At 45.1% G+C, this 18,169-nt stretch overlaps 1 protein-coding gene across 9 annotated transcripts in view; it reads left to right on the forward strand.

Annotated features, from left to right (window-relative positions):
- The window catches only part of HOMER2 (homer scaffold protein 2), a 133,404-nt gene that overhangs the window by 97,231 nt on the left and 18,004 nt on the right, over window positions 1-18,169 (forward strand). For all 9 annotated transcript variants that reach the window (XM_024349348.3, XM_016927306.4, XM_016927309.4 and 6 more), the window contains exon 3: window positions 7,954-8,085. In XM_024349348.3, coding sequence (XP_024205116.1) covers window positions 7,954-8,085 — 132 coding nt within the window. The remainder of the gene's footprint in view (window positions 1-7,953; window positions 8,086-18,169) is intronic.

Consider the following 18,169-nt stretch of genomic DNA (forward strand, 5'->3'; position numbering starts at 1 on the left):
GCTACCCAAGCCTGGAGCCCTGCTCCCTGCCCAGCTGCACATCCCAGTCCTCATGCATGCCGTGGAGCCTCAGGCAGACCACTTAGGAATGGATGCACCTGGGCTGGGGGAGTATGAACACTTCCTGATGTCCTCATTGTGTTCTACCACACTGGGTCAGCCCCACTTTGTTTTAGGCCTTTGATCCCAAATGTTGATCTGAACCATGATGACAGGTGGTCAGATGCGTTTAGCTTTTGGGGCTGTGTCTTAGCTCATGGGCTGCACCTCTGTGACTTTGGGCAGGTCTAGTGCCTGAGTCCTGCCTCTCTCTGTTGGCTGGGCCACATCAAGTATATTACTTTGAGCTTCTGAGTGGTACTTCTGGGCCATTCGTTCCTCTCAAAGCAGGAGGCTGTTGTGGGCTGGAAGGGGAAGCCGCCTCCACTCCTCCCCAGGGAAGGAGTGGATGTGTTTCAGTAAGAAATGGCTGGTGTAGAATGGACTCAGAGGTCATTTTGAGCAAACGCCACATCAGATTCAGCTTCTGTGTAAACTGTGGGCAGCCAAAGAGCACAGGCTCTTTGAGAAGGAAAGCTGTGGCCAACAGCTTTAGCAGCTGTCATTCCATGGCAGGCACAGCCAGCTCCTCTGCCCTGTCCAAGCATGTGTCACGCTCTACCTGGGGAGGGATGCATGGACAGCCTCTCCTCCTTCTGGAAGCAGTTGGTGCTACTCATCTCAGGAAGATCTGTACTCAGACCTGTTCTTTATTCTTAAAACATGAAGACATTTCCTTCTTCCCTGGGACAATGTTTCATGTGTCAGTTCCAGCTGTTGTCTAAAGACATGAGTGGGTGGGAAAACTTCAGTGTGTTGCCTCAGCATTGCCCAAGCTCTAGGGGATTATGTGGATCCATGTCAGTGTTGGGGCTGCCAAGAGACTGTGAGCTCTTTGAGGATGGCAGCCATGCCTGGCTCATCTTTGGAGTCCCAGCACCAAGCCAGGGTGGGCAACGCCATAGAAGGGGGTGGGGGAATGAGTGGATGATGAGGTCAGGCCTGGCCACCTTCTCTCCAGGCCTGTGGCAGGTATACTGTGTCCACAGAAGGACAGCAGGCAGGGGCAGGGTCACTGCCAAGGGGGGACCCAAGGACCCAAACCTTGGGTTGTCCCTGTTTATAGACACTGGACAGATGGGAGCCACATGAGGGCATCTCCCCACTCCCAGCTTCTCAGAGCACTGCTATAAACCATGTGGCACATGCCAATAGGCATGTGATTTATGGTGAGTTTTTAGGCAGAACGGCCAACTCCATTATAAAGAAACTCCATTTTCAGAGCATTGGTTAATTGAGCCATCACAGCACTTGATTTCATTGTGCTGTTGGCACTCTTTCCAGACTGAGTTAATCACTGCCATCCTTATGAGAAACTGCCTGCTGTGGACAAGACTTGCCTGAAGCAGGTGCTTCTCCTGGGAGCTCTGGATGACTCTGCTGCCCTTGGTTCTCAGTTATTTTATAGGATCACAGAAACCTGTATTGGAAGAGACCTTAGAGGTCATCCATTCTACAAATATTTAGCCACACCTGTTGTGTTGCGAGTGCGGCCTGATTGTGATGGTTCAGAGGATATCAGTATCCAAAACTCTGACTTATTTGGTATTTTCTTTTGGGAATGTAAAATTACTTTCAGGAACACATTCAGGTTCTGCTCGTCCACTCCTCATTAGAATTCACTCCTTTGAATAAATATAGAGCACCTTCTGTTAAGGGAGCAAGCATAAGGAAGGTTCCGAGCACACAGTAGGTTTTCAGTGAATGTTTCTTTTCTTCTCTGTCTGTGATTTGTTGTTGTTGTTTTAAATTTTTAAAAAGCACCTGTTAATAACTACTCTTGGAGCAGGCAACATGTCTTTTTATTGCTGTAACTCAGTCACAGCCTCTTATGGAAAACTCCCAGGTTCATCCAACTTCATCTCCCTGGATTTGGGAAAGACTTCTCATGAAAGGAATCCGATGGGCCTGTCTCCCCCTGCCTGTTTCATGAGCAGCTTCCTCTGAAATCCAGAGCAGGTGAGACTAGAGACAGGAGAAACTTAGCATTTTGCTGCTTCCAAGCAGCTCTTGATTACCTGTGTTTTGTGCATTTTGTGACAACTTGGTCCCACTGATCTGCAGGACTGGGTCTTTTACTAGGGTGGCTTCTTTCTCTGTGAAAGTTTTAGAGATGACTCACGCAAGAAGAAGGTGTACACAGAGATGGGAGCCCGTATGAAGCTTATGCCTGGGGTGCTTTAGCACAGCCCCTTCTCCCTTCTGGGCTTTGGTTCCTTCCCCCAGATCCGTTCTCCCCTCTCTCCAGGGGTAAACAGTTCTCATTCTGCTAAGTCATTCTGCCGCATTGAGGGCACTCAGCTGTGCCCTCATCCTTCACACGCTCACCCTTGGCTCCCAGGGCTGAATTCTTCCTTGGTTGCCGGCCACCTGTGGCACGTGTACTGCCAACTCCTTCACCTGCTCTTCCTTGGTTGCTTCCTTAAGTCAGCCTTCTGCCCTGGGCCTCTGTTCTTTTCTTCCATCAGATGACACTCTCCACCCGGTGACCCCTTTACTTCTCATCCCCCAGTTTACTCAAGTCTCGTATCTCCTCTGACGCCAGAACCCACAGGTCCAGCCACCTCCTCGGTCCCTAACACAATCTTCCAGTGTCTCCATGGGCGGGAAGGGTACTACCTGCTGTTTTCATAAGCCTCTGCCCACTCTGAAGATTAGCCTCCCTAACAACTTTGTTATGGGTTTGTAGACTTTATTTTTAACCATTTGTATTAATAGGTACCATTCAATGTCTAATAATAAAGCAAACCCATATGTACCCACCACCCAGTGGAAGTACGTCTTTCATTAATACCTCAGAAGTCCTTCAATGGGCCTTTCCCTAATTAGATGCTCTCCCATCCACTCCTCAAGAGATCACCACTCTATTAAGAGTGTATTAAGCATTCCCTTGCTTTTCTGCATAGTTTTGCCACATGTGTATATATCGCTAAACCAGAAGTTGGCAAACTTTTTCTCTAAGGGTCAGAGAGTAATTTTTTAAAAAGCTTTTTATTCAGGTTGTACAGTCTCTGCTGCAGATATTTGACTCTTTTGTAGCCAGAAAGCAGCCATAGACCAATATGTAAATGAATGGGCATGGCTGTCTTCCAATAAAACTTTAATTACAAAAATAGGCCATAGGCTAGATTTGGCCTGAGGGTTATAGTTTGCTGACCCCTGCCCTAAATAATCTGTTATTCAGTTTTACCTGTTTTTGACCTTTATATGAATAGAATCATACTAGAGACTCATAATGTATGTGTTCTTTTGTAACTTCCTTCTTTTTTTTTTAATGTTAAATTTTTGTGATTCATCCATGCTGATCAATTTGGTTAGCCTCGGTTAATTTTCCTGCTGGATTAGTATTTCATTGTATGGAAATACTGCAGTGTATTTATCCATTCTGTTGGTAGTGGACATTGTTTTTGCAAGTTCTACTGTAGGTAAAGTGCTGTCAAGTAGCATTGCATGCTACAGAGAAATCTTTTGTGAAAGGAAAAATCAACCAATGCAGCAAATATTGTTGTCTTATTTTAAGAAATTGACACAATGACTCCACCCTTCAGCAACCACCACCCTGATCAGTCAGCAACCATCAGGATCGACACAAGTCCCTCCATCAGCAAAAAGATTACAATTTGCTGAAGGTTCAGATGGTCCTTAGCATTTTTTAGCAATAAAATATTTTAAAATTAAGGTATGCAGATTGTTTTTTTTTTAAGACAATGCTATTGCAAACTATGATTTCTTTATTTTCTTTCTTTCTTTTTTTCTTAGAGGTAGGGTCTCACTTTTGTCACCCAGGCTAGAGTACAGTGGCACGATCACGGCTCACTGCAGCCTTGACCTCCCGAGCCCCAGGTAATCCTCCTGCCTCAGCCCCCTGAGTAGCTGGGACTATAGGTGCACAGCACCATGCCCTGCTAATTTTTGTATTTTTAGTCGAGAATGGGGTTTTGCCATGTTGTCCAGGCTGGTCTCGAACTCTTGGGCTTGAGCAATCCATCTGCCTTTGCCTCCCAAAGTGCTGGGATTACAGGCATGAGCCTGCAAACTACGATTAATATATTCAAGGAAACAGAGGGAAAATGGACAAAATAGATGAAAGGAAGGAGAATACTCCCAGAGTCTTAGAATTTTTTTTGAAAGAGCCAAATGGACATTCTAGAACTAAAAAATAACAATGTCTGAAATTAAGATAACAATGGATAGATTTAACAGCAGATTGGAGACATCAGTGGCCAGGATTAGTGACCTGGAAAGCAGATTAATAGAAAATACCCAAATAGAATCAGAGAGTACCAAGAATCAGGGAAAAATAATTGATGAGTGTAAAAAATATTGGGCATGGCCAGCATGGTGGCTCCTGTCTATAATCCCAGCATTTCGGAAGGCTGAGGCAGATGGATTGGTTGAGCCCAGGAGTTTGAGATCAGCCAGGGCAACATGGCGAAACCCCATCTGTACAAGAAATACAAAAATTAGCTGGGCATGGTGGTGCACACCTGTAATCCCAGCTACTTGGGAGGCTGAGACGGGAGGATCACTTTAGCCCAGGAGGTCGAGGCTGCAGTGAGCCATGTTTGTGCCACTTCACTCTAGCCTGGGCAACAGAGCAAGACCCTATCTCAAAGAAAAATGAAAGGCCTAGCATGTCTGTAATTGGAGTCCCAGAAGTAGAAGCAAGGAGAGAGAATAGAGCGGAAGCAATATTCATGGAGAGAATGAGAATTTTCTAAAAACTGATGAGTCTACAGATTTAAGAAGCTGAATGAACCTCCAGCCATCGTAAATAGACTTAGCTCTTGAAATCAGTCCGTTGTTGCTTTGTAAGTAAGACATACATTATATTCTTTTTAGCCACTTATTAGTTTTATGACCTTGAACAGGTCCCTTGACCTTGTTAAGCCTCAGTTTCGCCATCTGAAAAAAATGGGGGTTAAAGACTGTGAAAAAGCGCCCTAGAAACTAAGTTTTAAGGAAATAGCAGGGGGTATCACCATTGTTATTCTAGCTTGACTGCCTCTGGGATAGCCTGTATGGGGTGAGCTTAAGAGCCATATCCTATACTCTGGCCAGCCTCTTTCCACTGCCTTTCAAGGGGACTTGGGGTGTGGTGACTGACCTAGGGGCATAGGCCTGCAGTGAAGTAGCAGCAAGATTTAAAGTGAATCCAGTTTCTGAATGGATGTAGTCATTGCTTTGTCCTCCCAGGATTCTGGTAATTGAGAGATGACCAGGGTTGGCTTTCTGGGGTCACGTGATCCATCCTGATCCAGCTCCCAGCCACACACCTTCCTTAGGTCTGTCTTGGTTCCACCATATCCGCCCTGCTTGGGGCTGAGCCAGAATCCCCCCACCCTCCAAGGTCCCATAGCTTTCCCCTACACTTGCCAGTAGTTGAGATCTCCATTTTCCACGCCCTGCTTCCCTGCCCCCATCTCTTGATAGTGTCCAGTGACAGTAGGCAGATCTCTTGACTTCTCATGTTGCATTCAGTTTTCCAGATGGAAAACATTTGGTAAAATGTCCTGACTCAGATGGACATTGGCATTATGGAAGGGTTATTATAAAGAAAGGAAAAGTCAGCTGGACCGTAGCACATGAACATCAGTACTTCATAGATGGGGAAAAGAAGAGGGGCAGTAATGTTTCCTTCATCGTGTATAAAATGAGAAGCAACATGATATAGAAGTTTATAGGACAAGTCTTGGAGTCAGACAACTGGGTTTTTATCTCTAGAGTCTCCTACTGGCCAGCTTTAATGTGTTACCTTAAGCAAGTTAGTTTGACCTTTCCCAAATCTCAGCCAGGTGCGGTGGTTCACGACTGTAATTCCACACTTTGGGAGGCCAAGGCGGGCGGATCACCTGAGGTCAGGAGTTTGAGACCAGCCTGGCCAACATCATGAAGCCCCTTCTCTACTAAAAATACAAAAATTAGTCGGGTGTGGTGGCGGGCACCTGTAATCCCAGCTACTCAGGAGACTGAGGCAGGAGAATCGCTTGAACCTAGGAGGCAGAGGTTGCAGTGAGCCTTGATCATGCCGTTGTACTCCAGCCTGGGTGACAGAGCAAGACTCTGTCTCAAAAAAATCAAACAAACAAACAAAAAAACTTTCCCAAATCTCAGTTACTTCTGTGAAATGAAGGAATAGTCGTATGCATAGGCTCGTTGTAAGGTTTAAGTGAACTAATATAAATGAGGCACTCAATAAGTGTTCAACAAATAGTAATTGCTGTTGTTAGTATTCTAAAAATTATTTTACCAGCTAAGCTAAGGTTTTCTCTTGAGCCAGTGGCTTATCAGCAAACTCAATAGTCTGATAGATAGATAAATGTAGATCTAGCAAGAGCAATGATACTTCTGTTACTACTGACAGCTGTCACTTACTGTCTAGATCCCTTTAGTTAAGGCAACGGTTTGTATCTGGAAGGTCTGTCCTTTAGCAAAATAGTAGACTCAGGTTCCCACCACAGAAAGCAAGCCCTATGCCATTCAAACTTTTTTTCTCTTCTCTGTTTTATCAGTTACAAGGAAAGTGTTCTGAGTTGACCATTGAGAATAAACAACCTTAGTAAGTAAAATTGCTGGTAGGTTCACTCTTTAGAATACTTACTTAGATTGCTCTTATTCCCTGTTCAGATCATCTGATGGGGAAGCAGCCAGTGGTTATTGCTACCCTGCCCTTACATAGACACCCAGTAATCCTTTATTTCCAAGAGTATTTTTTCCTGAGTGTTTCTTAGAGTCTTAGGGCTTGCAATGATTTCTACTGAGTAAGCCATTGTTGATATTTTATAACCCTTATCAATTGTTTGATGTCTTTGCCCTCTTCCTGACTACTTGCCATTGAAAGACCAGGAACCTTGACTCATTCATCTTTGTATCTTTGATTAGCAGAATGTCTGGTGTATAGTAAATGTTCAATAAATGTTTGAATGAATAAATGTACCATGTGCTAGATATTATCTTCTTACCCTTCCACCTCAGATTCATCCTCTACCCTTCTTGACACTGCTCTGGTCCCTGAGGGGCTAACTTGCAGACATCAGTGGGCTCCCAAGCCCTCTGGCTTCTAGCTGGGTTTATCCAATGGCAAGTGGAAATCAAAGGGAGAGAGGCGAGGGTGTTTGCTCCCCCAATTCCCCACTCCTGTGAGGTTGCCATGTGCTGACTGCGTCCCCCAACAGGTAGCTTGCTCTACGTGACCCCTCCCCCTCCCAGGGTCTGTAGCCTCTCCATCCCCTCATTCTTTTAGGCCAAGGAGTGGTGACAGCTAGCACTAGGCTGCTGCACCATCCTTACAGATTCCCTGTACCCCACTCACACCCGTATAATTAGTTTCTTTGTCAATTAACCCTCCACAAATTATCCTAATTGGACTGTACCTGCTCCTTCCTGTTGGGAAGCAGCAGGCCTCAATTGCTTATAGAGATTTTCAATTGTTTGAGTTGGACACTGGGGCTCCAGGTGACTCATAAAGCAACATAGTGCAGTTCTTCCGAGAATGTGGGACATGGCTAGCCATTAAGGGCACTCTGATGCGTGGCAGCTTTGGGGAAATAAATAGCAGTTTGGGAAACTATTCTTTGTTTAGGAGAGACTTTCTCCCACGGATAACGTGTAGGATCTTATTTTAGACTGACTGTTAAGTCTCTGAAGTTGCCCCTTTTCATGGTTGTGTATCTGACTCAGCTTGGGTTGTTCATCTGACTCAGCACGGGTTGTTCCAGGAGAACGCGGGACCAAATTTAACAGGGCAGGGGATACAGGCTTGAAGCACTGGCTTTGCCAACAGAAGACTTTCTAAGGAATGACTTTGTCTCATTCAACGTTTAAATTTTCACTCTTTGGGCTGTTTCTCTGCAGGTGATCATAAACAGCACAATCACACCGAATATGACCTTCACCAAAACATCGCAGAAGTTTGGGCAGTGGGCCGACAGCAGAGCCAACACGGTGTTTGGTTTGGGGTTTTCCTCTGAGCAGCAGCTGACAAAGGTAACTTGGTCCTATCCACAGTGCAGTAAATCCCGCATCAGATGCCATTCTCATCAGTGATTGCCCGCCGAGGGATGTGCCCTTGGTGAGCAGGATTCCTTTCTGGTCTTTGGTTTCACTCCTCCTGGCATCACGGGGCTGCCAAAGCAGAGGCCCTTTTGAAATACCAGGTTCACTGAAGTCATCTGGGGAAGGGAAATTCGTATCTAACAAATGCTGCTTTGGGGCCTGAAGTTGCAGTGTGGCCAGTCCATCCTCCCCTCCAGGTGTCAGCCACTGCTCCCTGTGCCCGGCGGTATCAGCGCACAGACTGAGTGCCAGCTTGTGTGCCAAAACCAGATCCATTGGGTTTTCAGGACTCTGAGGATTAGGTGACCTTCCTGTGCGAGGGCACAGTTATCGGAGGGTTGTTACTATAGGACTTCCAAGGAAGAGACTGTGTTCCTGCTGCCAAGAATGCATCTTGATGAAATAAGCATGTTACCCCTTTTGAAGTAAGGCACACTTTGTCTCTGACAGCCATCAACGTCAGTGACTCTGTTTTTGGAGCTCTTGGGGAGTAAGGTGATGCATAATGGAAGCGCTTAGCTTGGACTCCCCACGTGCCTTAAAATGCCACACAGTGGTGTGTGTATGTTACTTTTTTTCTAGGGAGAGGATTCATAGCTCCAAGTCACTTCTCCAAGGGGCCTGGGACAAACTCCTTGGATGGTTAGAAAGGTGTTGAGGAGCAAATCATGGCTGACCACAGACTTGGAGAACCTCAAGAACTGAGGGAATAAACTGATCGCCTCTGAGAGGCCTTACTCAGCAGTTTAAAGGGGCTGAGAGCCGTTTTAGAGACTACATTTCCTTTTAGGGTGGTAGAAGAGCCCTTTGTAAGTATTTAGAATATTTTGGTTTAAGGTAAGACTGACTAGTTTACAAGTCAAAGAAATTTATTGGAAGAATGTTGGAGTCTCTCAAGGAGTGCAGGAGAGAGCTGCAAATCCAGGGAAGGGCCAGAGCCAGACTTGCTTCTGGCAGCTTGGCTCTAAGAATTGTTTTTCTCTAGACCCTTGCTGTGAACATCTGACTGACTGGCTGGACAAGTGCTGACCCAGCCTCTGCTCTGCTGACACCATCCTCAGCACTGAGGATGCAGAGATGTGGCCCTTGTTTCAGGGCTTCACAAATTTCCAGATTCTTGGGGAATTGACAGAGTTGCCTAGAACAGACTTGACTGCTTGGGTTACTTGTGTGTATTGAAGACAGTTTTCAAAGAGGGGGAAATTAGGGTGAGTCAGGAAGCCTCCCACAGCAGAGGCCTGCTAACTGGTCCCCTTCCTTTGTCCAGTGTGTGTGCATGTGTGTGTATACTCACATATATGTGTGCACACACACACACTTCTAAGGAGGTCCCCAGCGCACAGATCCGGCCATCCCATACCCAGTCACAAATGAGCGCCCCAGTGGGGATACCCCACAGACTGTCCTCCTCTGCATCCCAAGGTACTTCCACGAAGACTCTGTTTCCTTAGAAGCCTGAGAAGCCCAAAATGGCCTGATGGCACTCTGAGCATCCACCCTTGTGCCGCCCTCTTACAGAAGCATTCTTTCCTGAGTGCTAAAACCTCCAGATCACCAGGGCCTGGAAACATGGACAAAAAGCAAAAATCTCGAGGGCAGGTCATTGGAGATAGTTATGGGAGACGTCCTCTCCGTCCACAATCCCTCACTTCCTGGGCTTGTGTGCTGTGATCCTGGATGTTCAGCAGGCACGAGTGCAGCACAGTTCTGCAAGGCCTGCCACTTCTGGCTGATACGGTACCTGGGAGGAGCTGAGAATCCTATGGCAGTCACTATTGCTTCACTTCATATGCAGAGAAGTGAGTTCTCTGCAGCCTCACTTGGTTTGAAGCAGTGTCATGTGGGACAGAAAGTATTTGGTAAATCTTTGGCTGATAGGGCTGGCAGAGGCATGGCGGTCCGCAGTGTCTATTCTGGTGATGATAAATCAGTCTTCCCTGGAAGAAGGGGCCCAGTGGAATCAGCCTTCACCAGGGAGCTGGCTGGTGCCTAGAGGTGTGATGCTTGGCGTGGGTCACTGTGTTGACAGTAGGATGTTCAGCAGGGCCAGGAGTCAGGGTGGCTGTGGAGAGCAGGAGTATGTGTTTTCAAGGCCATTTGGTGCCTTTTTCCCTGGCACCATGGCCAGTGTGTCCTTAAGTCTTTTGAGCAAGTACCAGGCTGCCTGGAGAAAGTGAATGACTGGGTATCCATAGAACAGCCCCTCCTGCCACCTAGTTCGAAATATTCTGTTTTGCTGTAAAGGCCTCTGAAGAGCATGCATATGGAACATGAGTATTTTCAGGCTCTGGTTCCATTTGGACCCATTGATGTTGCTGTTTCTCAAACCTCTTTGTCACCTTGTTTCTTCCCGGTTCCTCCTCATGCAGCTAGGCCCTTAACCATTCCCACTGAGATGTCAAATCCAGGCCACCTCTGCTGTGCATGTGGCACCATGAGATGTTCGGGGTTTGTCCACAGGGAAGATTTCCCTTTTCCATCGTCTGCCCGACAACAGGATAGCTGGAGGGAAGTCGTGACACTGTGAGGTGTGTGAGGGAAGCTGTGGAGAGTTCACTGTTGATGGAGTGTCCAGGATTTTCGGGTGGGTAAGGCTGCTAAGGTCCAGTCGTGGAAGGCTTTATTGGTCATGCCAGAGCTTCTGGACTTTGTCCTACGGCCTGAGAAGGATTTTAAGACCAGAAGGAAAATGCTCAGATTTGCATTTTAGGTAGAATTTTTTCTGGCAGCAAGTCAGATTAGATTGTTTTAGTCCAGGGTAGAACTGATGAAGGGTTAAGAGTTGGAGAAATTTTAAAAATACCGAGGCACAAATATTGGCAAAACTGGGGTGAATAGAAGAGGAAGAAGAGATTCTGGGGTGATGAGGGATGGAGGGTGGTGAGGCCGTTTTCTGAAATGGGGAAGAGGAACAGGAACAGGTGCTGTGAGGAGCAGAGAGAATTTGTTTAAAGCAGAAGCAAATGTGATGGTGACTTGTTGAAAGAATAATTAGCTGGAACCTCTGTCTGAGGGGGTAATGGGGGTGTATGTCTTTCGCTCCTGAAGTGGTCCTTGGTGAGGAAGGGTGTGTTGGGAACTCCCTTCCCCTCAGCCGAGTGGCCCCTTCCCACACCTGCCTCATATCCAGGCAAATAGGCTTGGGAGCTTCTGTCCAAGATGTGATCCCTGGCAGGCCCATCCTGGTCATGTGCTCCTGTTCCCTCCCAGGGCTGGAAGTTCTTCCCCGAAGCCAAGGATGGTTTGAGAGAATCACTCACAGCTGCCTGGAACAATTTCTTCAATCTTTAAAGGAACCCAAGCAGCTAGGTAGAAAGGGGGAAGGTTTCTATGAAAAGAATCGACAGCAAGAACTCCCCACGAAAACCAGAACACATTGTCCAAGTTAAATGCTCTGTGCCTCTCTGAGAACTGAAGAGACCTTGAGCTGTGCTGGCTTCCAGGGATGGCCACCTCTAATTTTTCCCAGACAGAAGAAAATGTCCTATCATTAAGGAGGAGTGCACCGTCCTGCCAAGCCACTCAGCCTCTGGTGCAGTGCTGGAGTTCTGCTCGGTGCCCACAACCTCCGTCGTCACAAAGACTTGTCAGAGAAGCCCTCAGATAACCCCTTTGTCCAAATGTTTCAAATCAACTTCTTCCCCTGCCCTCTGAAGGAAATGATTAACCACACGCTGATAAATTATCATGAAGTGAGTCTGGCCGTCTCAACAAGTGACAGTTAGCTAGCACAGAGGAACTTGGCCTCCAGGGCTCCCAAGGCGTGTGCTGAGGGGACAGCCAGGCTGAGTATTCCTGACTTCCCAGAGCAACCACCCACAGCCCTGTAGGGAAATGGTAATCAAGCACTATAACTAGGCTAGAGAAAGGAACACCAGTGTGGACATTTTCATCTAAGAACACTTTATACATACTTCCCTCTCTACCCCCCAGAAAGAAAATAGATGCCTTGGTCTTAACTGCTCCATTATAAGGACTATTTCCCAACCACAGTCCAAAAAGTATTATTACAGGGCAATTTCCTGCTCTTTAGATAGGCTGTCCAAAAATAGTAGAAGCTGTGTTTTCTCAGAAGTAAACTGGGACTCGTCTGTCCACCCACTGGAGAGGACATAAAACCCCAGCCTACTGAAGGAAATTGAAAAGGCACTTGCATGTGCTGATAAAAGGAAGAGCTTATGAAAGGAGACAGAAGGAGGAACAAATATAAGAATGAGCCAGTGGTTAAAGTTTAGTTTCTTTCTGGCATTTGACCTCGAGTTGTCACTGTTCTAAGTTTGGTTCCATCTTATTCATTACAGGCAGAAGGAAACATATTCTGCCCTTAATGGGGAGCGACCCAGGATGGCATTGCCAGTGCACCGTGGTTGATCTGGCCAAACCCCGATACGTGCATGGCATTTGCTTTTGACCCACTTCAGTGATTGCATCTGTAATTCAAATTTGTCCCCATGTAGTCACTTTATTCACTCAGTATCGTAAGAACATTATTTTATCTCCTCCCTTTCTGGGTCCTGATTTAACAGCTAATGTTTAAAATGGAGGATATTAATAATTATTTTGACATGTTTTAGGTAGAAAGCTTTTGGCTGCAAGTAACAGGTAACCTAATCACCGTGCTTAAATACATGGGATAATTTCCTCTCATGTGAAGAAGTCCTGAGGCAGGTGGTTGCTAGTACAGTGGCTCCATGATGTTGGGTCTGACGATCTGCATGGATTTCATTTGTTTCTTTTTTCTTTTATCGGCCTTTCCTTTGTGGTGATAAGATGGCTTCTAAAGCTCTACCCATCACACCTGCATTCTTGGCGAGAGGGAGGAGGAAGAGGCTGGTACCACAGCAACCCCCCTGGCAGACTTCTGGGGCCCCATTATCAATGCTGGGTCCCTAGCCCATTCCCCTACCCCACCAAAAACCAGGGAAACGGATTTCCATATTGGCTTAGACTAGCTTTCATTCTCTAGCACCTAGGAAATTTCCTGCTCCAGAAAAACTTGAGACTCTGTTAAGCTGTGGGAAAAGAAACAGATTTTGAATAAACAAACAGTAGTGTTTGCCTCAGGTCTTCAATGGCTAAGGCCAAAAGAAGCCACAAATGAAATCAAACAGTAATGGTTTCATTTTCTATCATGATAATGATTTTGTTTAAAATTATTACCACAATTTTAATAAGTACCAAAAAATGACCTTAATGAAGATGTGAGAATTTTGCAATACATTTCGGAAACCTTTGCAATTTGAATATCCTTTGATCCATGGATTTCATTGACAAGAATCTATTCTAAGGAAACAATTGTAACTGAGTATAAGGATATCAGTACAAAGATTGCAGCATCATTTATAACATAAAAAAAATTTAAAAGCCCTAACATCCAGTAGTAGGAAATTGGTTAAACTGCAGTGTATCCTTCAGGGTAATATGTAGCGATCAAGATGTGTAATAGAGGCTGGGCGTGATGGCTCACGCCTGTAATCGGAGCATTTTGGGAGACCCAGGCGGGTGGATCACCTGAGGTCAAGAGTTCGAGACCAGCCTGGCCAACATTGTGAAACCCTGTCTCCTCTAAAAATACAAAAATTAGCCAGGTGTGGTGGCAGGCGTCTGTAATCCCAGCTACTTGGGAGGCTGCAACAGGATAATCACTTGAACCCGGGAGGCAGAGGTTGCAGTGAGCAAGATCACGCCACTGCACTCCAGCCTGGGTGACAGAGTGAGACTCTGTCTCAAAAAAAAAAAAAAAAAAGATGTTTAGTAGAAAATCATGTAATTGCATGGAAGTATTAATATCATATTGTTTATTTCAAAAGAGGCCATAAAATGAGATATATAATCTATTTTAAAAGAAATGTAGGTAATGAATGCATATATACAGACAGAAAAATATCAGAAGATTATGTGGTTTGTTCTTATCTTGGATGATGGTGTTGCAGGGCAGGGGAGCTCATAAATTGGGGCTCCACCTGGGAAGGTTCTTGGCTTTGCCCGGGAGGGAATTATGGGGTGAGTTGCTGGTAGAAGAAAACAGCTTTATTGAGGTGGCAGTGTTACAGCCCTGTGGCTGCTCCTGCAGATCAGGGCTACCCTGTAGGCAGTGTGTCGAGAGGAGCAGCTATGCGGCAGTTCTGTGGTTGCATTTATACCTACTTTTAATTACATGCAAATTAAGGGGCAGGTTATTCAAACATTTCCAAAAAAAGTGTGGTAACTTCTAGGTCATTGCCAGGGAATGAGTAAACTGTCATGGCTCTGGTGAGCCCATTAACCAGTCTTCCGTCTAGTCCAGAGTTGAGTCCTGCCTCCTACCTCAATGGGACCGTAGGTCTAAATATATATATATATAGCTGAGCGCAGTGGCTCATGCCTCTAATCCTAGCACTTTGGGAGGCCAAGACAGGCGAATCACCTGAGGTCAGGAGTTTGAGACTAGCCTGGCCAACATGGTGAAGCCCCGTCTCTACTAAAAATACAAAATTAGCCGGGCTTGGTGGCGCATGCCTGTAATCCCAGCTACTCAGTAGGAGGCTGAGGCAGGAGAATCACCTGAGCCCGGGAGGTGGACGTTGCAGTGAGCCAAGATCGTACCACTGCACTCCAGCCTGGGAGATACAGCAAGATTCAGTCTCAAAAGGGGAAAAAAAAAAAAAAAATATATATATATATATATATAATAAATAAGTGGTATATATAACTTATGTAACTTAAAAGTTAAAAAATATATTTTTCCAGATCATCTCCCTCCTCCTATCCTCCACCCTCCACCCTCCAATAGGCTTCTGTGTGTGTTGTTCTTCTCTATATGTCCATGTGTTCTCATCATTTAGCTCCTACTTATAAGTGACAAATGGGATCTAATTAACCTAAAGAGCTTCTGTACAGCAAAAGAGACTATCAAAAGAATAAACAGACAACCTACAGAATGGGGGAACATTTTTGCAAACTGTGCATCTGGCAAAGGTCTAATATCCAGCATCTATAAGGAACTTAAATTTACAACAACAACAATAAAAAAACCATTAAAAAGTGGGCAAAGGACATGAACAGACACTTTTCAAAAGAAGACATACATGCAGCCAACAATCATATGAAAAAAAATATTTTTTTCTAAATTGTATTTTCCAAATTTACAAGCATATATATATATTTTTTAAGAATAAGGGGGAAATATTAGAAAATGCAAGACTTGGAGGGAGGCAATTTTTCACCAAAGGACAATTACTAGGCGGCTCTCATGACTGGCAGTTTTCTTCTGCTAGTTGGAGGCTTTGAGAGGAAGTTTCTCTCTATCATTCTCCTAGGGCCCACTTGGTTGTTTCCAGTGTTCCATTTTTGTAGACAATGCTGGAATTAACATCTTGGTATTGAGGGCCTTTTTTCCCCCCATATTCTCAATTATTTTGGCAGAATGGTTTCCCAGAAGCAGTATCACTGGGTCAGTAGGTATGAATGTTTTTTTCACTAACAAGACATATTTCCAAATAGTTTCTCAGTGGGGCTGCACCAATACACAACACTACCAGAAATATCTTGCCAGCACAGGGAATCTAATTGTCTTTAGTGTTTGCTCATTTCACAGGCAAACAATGGTACCTCGTTATTTTGATTTACATTTCCAACAAGGCTGAATGGTGTTTTCTATAAGTTATTATTGCATTTTTTATTCCTGAATTTTGCCATTTATTTACTGGGCTTGTCATACTTTTCAGTTTGTACAAACTCTTGCCATACTAAAGAAAATAGCCCTTTTTCTGTTGTACTAGCTTAGCTATAGATATTTTCCCAAGGCTGTTGTTTCCCTTCTGGTTTAGTTTTTTTTTTTTTCCTTTTATATTCAAAAGCTTTAAATTATTATGTAGTGAAGTCTGTCACTTTTGTGGGTTTTAAGAAATTTCTTCCAAGTTTAGAAAATTATCCACCCACCTCTCAAGCAGAAGCTTGATACATGCTCAGTTCTGTTTGCATCCAGAATTTTTTTTTCTTCAGAAGCATCCTTATTTTTTAAAGTTTGATTTTCTTTTTCTTGCCCCTTTAACTCATCAATAATTTATCATGCTACAGGTTTGTGGGATTTAAATTCATTTCTCTCAATTTACTAAAGTTATCTCAATTATATGTTGAATAATCTTCCTCATTAATTTCTGTTTCCCCCTTAGTCATAAGCTAATTTTTTGTATAAAAGTTGAGGCCCATTTCTCACCTGTTTGTTCTGTTCCATCATGCATCTACTAATACCACACCTTTAAAAATGATTATTTATTTAAAATGTATCTGATAGGGTATATTAGTCCATTTTCACGCTGCTGATGAAGATATACTCAAGACTGGGCAATTTACAAAAGAAACAGGCTTATTGGACTTACAGTTCCACGTGGCTGGGAAGGCCTCACAATCATGGCAGAAGGTGAAGAGCATGTCTCACATGGCAGGAGATGAGAGAAAAGAGCTTATGGGAGGAAACTCTCATTTTTAAAACCATCAGATCTCCTGAGACTTATTCACTATCATAAGAAGAGCACAGGAGAGACCCGCCCCGATGATTCAGTTACTCCCACCAGGTTCTTCCCATGACATGTGGGAATTGTGGGAGTTACAATTCAAGATGAGATTTGGTTGGGGACACAGAGCCAAACCATATCTTTCCATCCCCTCCCAAATCTCATGTCATCACATTTCAAAACCAGTCATGCCTTCCCAACAGTCTCCCAAGGTCTTAACTCATTTCAGCATTAACTCAAAAGCCCACAGTCCGGTCTCATCTGAGACAAGGCAAGTCCCTTCTGCCTATGAGCCAGTAAAATAAAAAACAAGTTACTTCCTAGGTACAATGGGGGTAGAGGCATTGGGTAAATACACCTATTCCAAATGGGAGAAATTGACAAAACAAAGGGGCCACAGGCCCCATGCAAGTCCAAAATCCAGCAGGGCAGTCAAATCTTAAAGTTGCAAAATGATCTCCTTTTAATCCATGTCTCACATCCAGGTCACACTGATGCAAGAGGTGGGCTCCCATGGTCTTGGGCAGCTCTGCCCCTGTGGCTTTGCAGGGTACAGGCTCCCTCCTGGCTGCTTTCACGGGCTGGCATTGAATGTCTGTGGCTTTATCCAGGCACATGGTGCAAACTGTCAGTTGATCTACCATTCTGGGGTCTGGAGGATGGTGGCCCTCTTCTCACAGCTCCACTAGACAGTGCCCCAGTAGGGACTCTGTGGGGGACTTCGACCCCACATTTCCCTTCTGCACTGCCCTAGCAGAGTTCTCCATGAGAGCCCCACCCCTACAGCAAACTTCTGCCTGGACATCCAGACGTTTCCATACATCCTCTGAAATCTAGGCAGAGGTTCCCAAACCTCAATTCTTGACTTCTGTGTACCTGCAGGCCCAACACCATGTGGAAGCTGCCAAGGCTTTGGGCTTGCACCCTTTGAAGCCATGGCCCGAGCTGTCCCTTGGCCCCTCCTAGTCACAGCTGGAGCTGCTGGGATGCAGGTCACCAAGTCTGTAGACTGCACACAGCATGGGGATCCTGCCAAAGCTCGGGGACACAGCCAAACCATATCATAGGGCTTATCCTATCTCATTATATTTTAAGCTTACTGTCTGAAATTTTCTTTTTGATTCTCACATGTTTGAATGTAAACAAAATCTTTTTGTTAGATACACTTGGAGCTCCTTTGAAGACCAGAACCAAGTCTTTTACATGATTTTTTTTCCCTAAAGTGGACAGGGCTGTGCAAGCCTAAAACTCGTTCATTCACTGAACAAACTTATTTGTACTGTCCCTGCTTTCTGCCAGGTGTGGGAGGAGGGTGCAGAGAGGAAAGATGTGGACCCTGCCACAAAGGAGTTCATGATAATGATGTTTTTCCTTAAGAGGTCCCCAAAAAGAAAAGGTGAGGGAGGCTTTGTGCATCCCTGCTGGACCTCGTGTTTTAAGCAACAGGTAATGTGATTTTCCTCTGCCAGCATTGCAATAGTTAAATAGGAAGCCTCCCCAGCTGTGGCTTTACTGACAGG

Source organism: Pan troglodytes, chromosome 16, assembly GCF_028858775.2.
Source record: "Pan troglodytes isolate AG18354 chromosome 16, NHGRI_mPanTro3-v2.0_pri, whole genome shotgun sequence".
Classification (NCBI taxonomy): Eukaryota; Metazoa; Chordata; class Mammalia; order Primates; family Hominidae; genus Pan; species Pan troglodytes.